Below are 10912 nucleotides of genomic sequence, written 5' to 3'. Positions count from 1 at the left end.
AAAAGTAACACTTTAGGACCACACAACTATAAATAACTTATTCAACTCCTTTGATTAGCTTCTCACCAATATATGCATTTTGTGGGCCTGTTCAAAAATAAGGTTATTCGTGTTATATGTTGGTCAAACTTAAGTGAAAGGAGTACCGACAGTTTCATCCAGATATAACACTTACCCACATGTATCCTCAAATTAATATATCTGGACCCTCTGAATAACTGACCAAACATATACAAATAAGCCTATCATTTAAATTAGTGGTTAATCTGAGTCTCTAATGGGAAAGAAACGCAAAAATAACGTTTTCAGAATCAGTTGTGACGTGAAAACCCGGGCGATATTACATTCTTAAGCCAAAAACTATAAGCAACTTAAAATGAAATGAATAACTCTCCAATATATGCATTTTGTGGGTCAAGTTACTGTTCAAAAATAAGGTTGTTATGTTGGACAAACTTAAGTGAAAGTAAAGCAACAGTTTCTAACTTATCTCAAACATCTTTGGCATTCATCAGTTACCTGATTTAAGGGGTTATCGTCATTCCACACACACCACGTTGTAATGTATGAAAAGCTTAGACCACAGGTTCCTCAACAGTGCCATTAACAAGACAAATAAAGATAGCTCTGCTCCGGTGTTTAATATCTGTGCGTCTCTACTAAGAGCATTAGTTTATTCTAATATGTAATCAGCCGGTTTAAATGAGGAAACGTGATCCGAGAGAAACCGTTTTATTGTAGAGCATAAAAACAAGTCAACTCGTTTTTCTCCGAGCTTTTAATCACATCTCAGTCGTTCAAACATATTTACAGAAATAACAAGCTTTTAATGAAACACAAGGAGCAGGTCGTGGGAAGTCTACCTGTGAACCACACGTCCTGCTCTCGAATGAACTGATGTAGAAACGTCTCAGTTCAGAAACAAGAGGAACGTTTTGAAAATACCAAAAACGACCTGCTGCAAATGTTCCCGTTTGTTTTCCCGCGAGTTCGGGCTCGACGGCGAATGAGATTATTTAGATATCCTGTTCGACTTGTGATATCGGAACAGATTAAGATTCTTTTGCTGGTCGTATCGGCTGCAGTAAAGTAAAGTAAGGTTACAAACTGTCCCAGACTGTTTATTAATAGTCAACCCGACGATGGATAGAGACGTACGAACAGACATTTGATGTTACATCATTTCGAACAGATGCATCTTGAATCTCTATTTGAGTTGTTGCAAAATAAGAAGTCAACATCAGTCCGTCCACCGCCGCTCCTCCTCACGTCTTCCTCCAGGTTTCCGTGCGTTGAAAGCTCCTCTGGTGGACGTCGTCAGCAGGGGATCTGCTGCTTGTGGATCCATCTCTTCTTCAGCTTCTCTGCTTTGGCTTTCTCCCTGCAGGCTGCGCACAGACACGAGGGATTAGACGCAGAGAAAGAGATGCATGTTGACTCATCGGGGTCAGTGTGCCATCGGGGCACACATCGCACTCCAACACATTGAGCCGTAACAGTCACTTCGTTATGTCATTCAATCATCTGATAATACATTTTATTTTTAGGGCAATTTTCTAGAAACTCAAATTCATAAAACACTTAAAATTCATAAAAGACAACATTATAGGGGGATCAAACTCAATTTCATCGCGGGCCACATTCGCATAAAGGTTGCACTCAAAGGGCCGGTTGTAACATAAAAATAATGTATTAAATTACATGATTGCCTCTGAATTGGATTATTATCAGATAGGATAATAACTTATTAATTAACTCCGTCTGAAAGCAGAAGTCCAGGGCAAATAATTGCAAGTCTCTTCAGTGCGCATGTCACAAAACGAGATGCATTGTGGGACATGTAGTTTATGGGCAACCTGCTTCTGTAAATGTAACCGTTTAGTAAACCCATTATATTCTTTGCAAGCTCTTGCGGGGCCACAGAAAATGAAGCCGCGGGCCGGATTAGGCCCCCGGGCCTCGAGTTTGAGACCCCTGCGCTAAAGGAATAGGAAACCTGTTCATTGTTCTTTTGTAAATGAAATTGGATCGTGTTATAAAAGCACAAATGGAGATTCTTGCCCTGCGGAAGGTTCCTAACTGGTCCCTGATTTTAAGTTAATTACCTGTTTTATTTCTATACGATGAAACACTTTCAATAAAAATCCTTAAGACTCATTTGGCTTGATTCCAAGTGAACGGGTCGATTTGACTCTGAACCGAAGACGCGTCTCGTCTCTTTATCAACAAGTTCGATAAATAAAACAAATGTATTTTATATCAAGGTTTTTCCAATGTAGAAATAAGTTTGAATGAAGTGACTTATTCTAATGGACCCATGATCTGAGAGGTGAATCAGGTCTGAGGTTGAGACACATCGAAGAGACGGATCACGTTTTGTTCCAGGACATTAAATCATCAGCAGTTTCTGAAGAGTGGACGTGTCTGAGGAACGATGGTTGTTACCGAGTGGCTGAACAGGACTACAGAAGTCGTGGAGGTCGTTGTACGTCATTACGCCGAACACTCCTCTAAGTTAGTTCCTGTTCTGCTTGAAAGCCAGTCCCTGCCTCCTGCAAAGTGTTCCAACACTTCAACTCGTTCCATCTAGAGTCTGTAGTTTGAACATGGATCTGAAGTCGGCGTGACGTTGAAGTCGTGCTGCTGTAGCTCCTTTATAGCATCACGTTAGCATTTAGCTTAGATTAGATTTATGAAAGTAGGCATGAGGATATGATCCGGCTGAACTAAACGTGCATTCATCAAACAGCTTTCCACAGACCTTATTTCCAGCTCTTTTCCTAAATCTTATGGAGAAATCCCGTTGCTTTTAGTCGAGAGAACCGGCAGCTTCCTTTCGGGTAAATACGTCTTCCCTGCTCCGCTCTATTGCACTAAATATCGACTCATTGATAGCAATAAAAGGTACCAACTATGTACAGTCTACAAATCAGGACGTGGGCGTTTCTGACCATGTTTGGATAATCAAACTGCACTGGGTCACATGGAGCCAGGGTATTATTGATCTGACAGAGAAACAAAGATAACGGGAGGAGAAGACGTTCAGTCTGCGTAGTGACTCAACTGGGTCGGTGTGACACCAGGACACAGGTCTCTCTGAAGCAACACGAGTTCATCATTATGTCATATAATCTGACATCGGGATTAAAACGCTCGAGCAGGAGACGCATTACTGACACTGTCGGAGCGATATTTTGCTTTATATTATTTAATAGTTAAGCTTTTATTTTCTAGACATGTATAGTGAATGTATTCTTAACAGTGTTATTATTTAAGGCATGTTTGGGCACTGGGTGTAATTGTATATATTGGAGGCAGGTGGTCGTGGGAGAAGAGAACCAGTGGGATGCAAGCAGGATAAAGAGGAAGGAAAGACACTAAGGAAAGGAATCTAGGAAACCTGTTCTTTTGTGAAAAGCACAAACGGAGATTCTCGCCCCGCGTAACTGGTCCCTCATTTTAAGCTTTATTCCTATATGATTTGGCCGCTACAGACTTTTTAAAATAATAAACCGGCAGGCTTTACAGACGCTGAATAAAAGAAGATATTAAAACATCTTATATTTGATTCTTGCAGAAAATAGGTGGATTTAAGCACCTTCGATGACCTATATCTAATTATAAAACTCAATTTGAAAAGCCCAAACTGTGGCCGTTATTCCACAATGAAGTTAAAAGCTTACCCCAGTCTTTATTGACAAACGTCACCGCTGCACTTTTGTTCCTCCCCTTCTTGTTCTCCAGGGACAGCAGCTCGTTGCCTGGAAGCAGACACAAACACACGCTTAAACATAAACATCCTGCATCGCACTGTAAGAGCAAAACAGGCCGATTCACGAAAACCAAGCAATTGAAACGTACACAAAATTATATTAAAAAGGTAAACAATAAGGCTCCTCGACGGCAACGAATGCAGCATTTTCTCAACAATGATATTTTTCATCTTCCTCAGACGTCACTCATTGGCTGACAGCCCAACGATGATTTGGGCTTTATTACCCCAAAACACAAGCCTCAGCTTTGCTATCGTTGTGTTTATATCCTACATTTGTGGCCGCGGGGCCCCCCCGTGGCCACTAGGGGGCCCTATGCATCTGCACAGCCCGCCTATAGGAAGAAACGGCCCTGACCAGAGGCAGCATGAACAAAGTTACAACAAATGAACACAAAACAATACAGGCAGACGAATACAGCTGTAAAACATTAATGAAACATTAAACACTAAATGCGTTAACCAGTCAATATGCAAATTAAATAACTGTTAGAATTTAAAAAGACTTGAATGATGGGATATAAGAGCAATGGATTCTTGTTCTCTGTCCTGATGGACTTGAGCCACAGTGATACAATCTGAGAGTTTCAGCTCCTTCTGTGTTCCAAGCAGAAGGGGAAGCATATTACAATAATATTCATTTATTGATATTTATTGATATAAATGTGCCGTCTCTCTGCAGGGATCAGATCAGAACTCAAATTGAGAAAACTTCACCAAAATGCCGTTAGTAAGTGTGCAATTTACACCTGGCTGCTACATCCTCAGAACTGTTACAGGATGTGTTTTTTGTAAATCGTGTAACTTGTATTATAATTAGTTTGAATGCATGCTACTCGGTAACATCAAGCTGTCAGACATGTAGTTTCTGATTCAAATGAAAACCCTTAATAACCAACAGGTGGTGGAAGTTAGCAGGAAACAATGGGGTTGAGTTACATTACGGCTCAATTCCAAACCGCCCCCTACACCCTACCCCCCTAGGGCTGCTCAATTAATCGTATTTTAAATCGCAATTACGATTATGGCTTGCAACGATTACGAAAACAACGTAATCTAAATAAAACGATTATTTTTTTATTATTACTACTTTTTATTATTGGTTTTTCAGTTGAGTAATTCTTAAAGTTCAGGATAATCAACTGTTAAAAACATTCTGTTCACATGTTTTATCTCCAATAAATTGATGTTTTCAAAGTCAATGGATAATCGTTTTTAATAATCGTGTTATCAATTATTGACCCAAATAATCGAGATTATGATTTTTGCCAGAATCGAGCAGCCCTATAAAACCCGCTCCCGCCCCACTGCGTCAGGCCGGTGTGTCCTTGGGCAACACACCTCACCCGGAGTTGCTCCTGTGGGTATTGTCCACAGTGACCATTGCATGTATGATATATGTGTAATGTGTGTATATGTAAAGCGCTTTGAGTCATTGAAAAAGCGCTATAATAAATGTAAGGAATTATTATTAATTATTAATTAGTATTTCAACGTCAATGTATATTTTAGTTTTATTTCCATTTGAGATGTTTACACTGTTGAGGTCAGGGCCGGCCCTAGACATTTTGGTGCCCTAGATTATGATTTGACCGGCCCTGGTTGAGGTGCAGTGTTGGTTATCCCCCCCACTCACTTGTGGTCCGGCAGCTCCCCGCTCCATAGAGTCTGCTCTGCAGGAAGTCCTCAGCTGTCTGACGCTGAGACGCCTCGGACGCTCCGTGCTTCACCGTCTGCACCGTGTACTTCCCCTTCAGACTGAAACCGTTTCAAAACACAGTCGTCAGACAAAGCTTCCTTATGCCTAACATTTAGAGAGGTTTCTTATTCCCGTTAATGCAACTTAAGTAGGGTTGCCCCCTCATAGTCGACTAATAGAGTCGAGCAATTCTTCATTAGTCGTTTAGTTGGGGAAAAGAAGTATATATATTAGGGCTGTCAGTCGATTAAAATATTTAATCGCGATTAATCGCAAATTAATCGCACATTTTTGATCTGTTCTAAATGTACCTTAGAGGAATATTTTTCAAGTTTTTAATACATATATAAACATATGAGTGGACAAATATGCTTTATGCTAATGTTTATTATCATTTGAAGAATGACAAATATTCTCATGAATATTAAACACAACGACCTCTGAACATTACAAATATTCGCCTCAATTCAACCTGGAACCTCTCATTCAATAATACAATACAAATGGTGTGTGTGTGTGTGTGTGTGTGTGTGTGTGATGGAGCTATGTGCAACTCAAGGCATATGCTCGAACGGGAGCTGCCTGGCCGCTGCAATCATGTTGCACTATCCGAGCTGAGTGTGCTGGCTTCTCCTACAATGTCCCACTGTCTGCTTCCTGCATCAAGTCAAGTGCTCGGCGCAGTTGTGTGGATGGAGCGCTCCTCTGTTTTCATTGAAACAGCTCCTTATATCCGTTAGCGCAGCTAGCTAGCACCAGATGCTAACAACAACAATACACGTAAGGTCTCTCGCTCGCTCGGGCCACACACACACACACACACACACACACACACACACACACACACGATGGTGCCTGCCGGTGAGCGTGGAAGTGTGGTCTGCCACAAGCGGGCGGCAGGAGCGGGCTGTCAGCATCAGCATGTAGATGGTATTTTAAACTCGATGCGCTCTGAAACTACGGGGCGGCCGAGGACAAAAATAATAATATATCATAAACACGCAACAGTCGACTAATCGCCTAAATTGACGAATATTGGTCGACTATAAAAACCTTCAGTCGAGGGCAGCCCTAAACATTAGGAGTAACAACTAATTAAGTGTATTTCCAACAGCAGCGGAAATGTTTGAACTTGTTCTGTAACTAACATACTTTTCTCGATTAACTAAAAGGGCCTTCAATGTAAACAGTGCAGCGGAAACACGTTAAAATGAACCTCATCCCAGAGTCATGTCTTCAAAAATTATAATTTGGATCAACTGCAAAACTCCAACAGTCCCTAACCCAAATATAATTAATTACCAGCTTTCAGGACAAAAAAGGGAAGCTAAAACTCAAATTGGAGAATCTGGAACGAGCAAAAGTACGGCCGGATTGCTCCCCTCCAGACGGACGGGAAACTGATCAGAAACCTTCCCCTACAAACAGCTGGAGAGTTAACTCTTCGTACTCTGATGATCAGTGCAGAGTTCAAGTCATCCAGCAAGTCCATACAAATAGATTTACGTACTTTCTGGCATTAGCAAGTTTCCCACTCTTCTTCTTCGTCTTCTTCGTCTCCTCTCCTCCTTCTTCCTGCTGCTCGTCTTCCGCTGGAGGAACAGAGAGTCACACGGATCAGAAGCTGCTTTTACAAACAGTCAGAAAACACTCAGAAAGACGTGTGTAGTAAAGAGTGCTGGCTCAGGAGTATGGAGCGGTGCCGTGACGCGTCCTAAAACCAGGAAGTGAGTCAGCATTTCTCCACTTCCTGTTCCCTCGTCTCAGAGCCAATGGGATAGCTGGAACTAAGGTCTGTTGGCGTGACGTTGAAGTCGTGCTGCTGGACTCGCTGTAGCTCCTTTGTAGCATCACGTTAGCATTTAGCTTCGATTCGATTTATGATTAGAACATTATGAAAGTAGACCCGAGGAGATTATCCGGCTGAACAAAACGTGCATTTATCAAACAGGTTTCCACAGACCTTATTTCCAGCTCCTTTCCTAAATCCCGTTGCTTTTAGTCGAGGGAACCGGCAGCTTCCTCCCGGGTTTAGGACGCGGCACTGCACCGCTCTAGAGGAGCCGCATTTAAGCCGATTTTGTTTTGATCTACTTCGCTTTTATTAATGCTTTTGAGCCTCAGTGAACAGATTAAAGTTTAAGCTCCATTTTGATATTGTGATTATAAATGTTCAAGATCAATAAATCAAAACGACCAGTGGATGTTCTACCCAGTGATGCACTCTCCACGTGGCCAACAAAAACTCGTTGGCCTCAGTGAGGAGGCGGAGAGGTGGGATCAGAACTATAGAATTAATTTGATAATGATTTGCTAAAGACCCCCCACATGTAATGCAGTCCATCGTTGAGTCCAAGTGGACATTTCTGACAGATTTAAGGAAATTCCCTCAAGACGTTCCTGAGAAAGTCTAAACTGAGTCAAAGTCAATCCTGAAAATCTTCCTCACCTTCGTCTTCAGACGGTTTCTGCTTCCTGTGAAGTAGAGCAGATGTTAGCGACGGAGGAGAAACGGGTTGAACTGAAGAAGCTGCAGAATTCAATCAGACCGGTAAACTCACTTTGAGGCGATCTCCTCCAACACGGCGGCCGGCAAGAGCTTCCTTTTCTGGGGGAAACGGCAGAATGGGTAAATGTCATGTTCCGTCACTGTGACAATTTGAAAAACGGATTTATTAATACCTGCCATGGTATACTAATGAATTATTTCCCAAAATAAGTTTCCTAGTGCCTGAAATCTGATTGCTGCTAATGTAAAGGCTATTCTAATGGATACTAAAAAACACATTCAGACTCGAACCGTCTTTAAACAATCTATAACAGCAACCATCGAGTCTGTGAAATGGTTTTAACGGACATTTTAAAAACACACTTACCTTCTGTTCCTGGAATAATTCCTGTCTCTTCTTCCTCTTCTCTTTCAGCAGCGCTTTGTCCCTGCAGAGAAACGCAACCACATTATGTTATCCTGGTTTAATATTGGTCTGTTCTCTCTGGACGAATTGTCAAACCAAACTCCATTTAACAAACTGTCAAACATGGCGAACACATGTAAATGCCTCAACTCGACTTTTGAGTGGGTTCTGTTCATATCCGCATTCAAATTGTCCCAAAATAGAGCTTCACTAAAACTACATAGGTCTTCCTAAAACCTGCACATTACGGTAGCGGTGTTAACCACACACACACACACACACACACACACACACACACACACACACACACACACACACACACACACACACACACACACACACACACACACACACACACACACACCCACACACACACACACACACACACACACACACACACACACACACACACACACACACACACACACACACACACACACACACACACACACACACACACACACACACACACACACACACACACACACACACACACACACACACACACACACACACACACACACACACACACACACAGCTGATCAGTGCTAAATATGAAAGCCGAAGTGTCAAATGTGTCCAAATAAATCAGAATGTGTGATAATGCATTTGTTTTGGAGATTTTTTGACTACTATTACGAAAAAATTGTTATTATTTTGGATGCTGGTTCTTCCGGAGTTATTAATGTACGTAGTTACTTCCCAACTCTGTCAAATACACATATATAAGGATCTGATCAGTGCTAAATATGAAAGCCGAATTATAGTGTCCAAATAAACCAGAATGTGTAATAAATTATTTGATTTGGTTCATTTTTCCTGACTTGTATCACGAAAAAGCTTAACAATCTGGGATATTTTAATGGAGTTTGGCTGGTTCTTAACCTTCTGGTTCACACATGTATTCATAAAGAGCTAAATATGACCGCCGACGTGTACAATGTGTCCTAATAAATCAGAATAGGTGATAATATATTTGTTTAGGAGACTTTTCCGGACTATTATGAATAAAAAATATGAAAAGTCTGTTTTTCAAATGGAGTTTGGTTACCTCCTCGCGGTGTCCAGCGCGAGCTTCATGCTCTTCAGAGCCTGAGCCTTTGAGTCTTCAAACGTCACTTCTTCTGGAGCCTCATCGTCGCTGGACTCAAGCATCAAATTTAAGTTATCCGAGACTTTCTCCATCTTTAGAGACGAAGATGTTTCCCCACGTTGTTTCTTCACCATGTTGGCTGGAGAAGAGACGTCATCAAGCCGCGTGGTGACGGAGATATCATGGGACAAATGGGAACCACTGCCCCCTAGCGGTGGAGAAGAGAATTACCAATAAAAACATACACAATGCAAAATAATAAAATCTACTTTAATTGGAAAGTCATTATCGCTGTTTTTATTAAATATACTGTTTTCAAATATTATCATTATTCTATTCTTATTATAATTGTTTTGAATATAACTTTTATTTTTTTATATGATTGTTTGTATTATTTATTTATATAATTGTTTGTATCATTTATTTATTTTATATATTTAATTTATTTAACTTATTTTATTTATTTATTTTATTTTATTTATTTTATTTTATTTTATTTATTTATTTTATTTATTTTATTTAAAATGATTTGTCATAGTTGTTTGTATTTTTTTTACAATTTTTTGTATTCATGTATTTTTCATTTATTGTACTTTTTATTATAATTGTTTGTATTTTTTTGTTATTATGAGTTTATCCATGTCATTTAGATTTCTTTATTTATTGTATTTGTATTATACATGTTTGTATTTATTATTATTATTATTTGTTTATTTATGTAATTTGTATTTCTCTCTTTATTGTATTGGTCATTATAAGTCCTTGTATTATTTATTATTACCTCTCATATTAGTTTTCTCCACAGGCTTTGGGAATAAAGACCAAAATAAGAACACGTTATTGATGTCAGTTTATTCACCATGTAAAGCTGCAGTTTGTTCACACACACTGAGCTCATCAATCCTCTCCTTATTGATTATGATCAGGATGAGTACACCTCTAAAATACCTACAATAACAAACACATGTGGTTATTATTACATATTATTATTATTACATATCATTTGACGCTTTTATCCAAAGCGACTTACAATAAGGGCAAAGACAAAGAATCGACAAGTGCAGATATATTCACTTCAATCAAGATCATACCTTAATAAGTGCTGGTGAATCAACAAGGCCTAAATTAACTCAACAAGTGCTTCGTTTCTTTTTTCAGCAATAACTTAATTGCCAAGGTACAGTTGAAATCGATGTGTTTTCAGTTTGCGACGTTACAGACGTCTTTACAAATGATCAGAGAACAAGGTGTGCGGGATAAAGGAGGCCTGCTTCCTCTCCGCAGGGCCCCGCGGTGGAAGAGAGACAGCAGCAAAGAAACACATGAATACAAATCTTCCTCCGACATGTGGACGCAGAGAAGAGTTGCTGCAGAGAAACACATACACAGCTAAAGGAAGTCACACACTTACTCAACAACTATAGATAGAGGTA

General features: G+C 40.1%; 1 protein-coding gene across 1 annotated transcript; it reads right to left on the bottom strand.

Annotated features, from left to right (window-relative positions):
* Positions 1-716: 716 nt before the first annotated feature.
* On the bottom strand, positions 717-9657 carry nol7 (nucleolar protein 7). The gene is made up of 8 exons (XM_034104927.2): positions 9438-9657; positions 8348-8408; positions 8033-8079; positions 7921-7946; positions 6982-7063; positions 5409-5530; positions 3684-3761; positions 717-1388 (listed from the first exon to the last, which is right to left on the bottom strand). Exons 1-8 carry the CDS (start codon positions 9611-9613, stop codon positions 1318-1320), a joined length of 663 nt encoding a protein of 220 aa, XP_033960818.2. The 5' UTR covers positions 9614-9657; the 3' UTR covers positions 717-1317.
* Positions 9658-10912: the final 1255 nt, after the last annotated feature.

The sequence above is a fragment of the Pseudochaenichthys georgianus genome, chromosome 17 (assembly GCF_902827115.2).
Source record: "Pseudochaenichthys georgianus chromosome 17, fPseGeo1.2, whole genome shotgun sequence".
Classification (NCBI taxonomy): domain Eukaryota; kingdom Metazoa; phylum Chordata; class Actinopteri; order Perciformes; family Channichthyidae; genus Pseudochaenichthys; species Pseudochaenichthys georgianus.
The sequence above is the reverse complement of the archived record's forward strand: the minus strand, read 5'-3'. Positions and strand labels throughout refer to the sequence as shown.

Excerpts from the sequence above, each read along its gene's own strand:
- nol7 (XM_034104927.2), bottom strand. The coding sequence starts at position 9,613 with ATGGTGAAGAAACAACGTGGGGAAACATCTTCGTCTCTAAAGATGGAG. Across the intron at positions 7,947-8,032 it reads TTGGAGGAGATCGCCTCAAA|GAAGCAGAAACCGTCTGAAG; the intron begins GTGAGTTTACCG and ends TCTACTTCACAG. Across the intron at positions 7,064-7,920 it reads GAAACCGTCTGAAGACGAAG|CGGAAGACGAGCAGCAGGAA; the intron begins GTGAGGAAGATT and ends CTGTTCCTCCAG.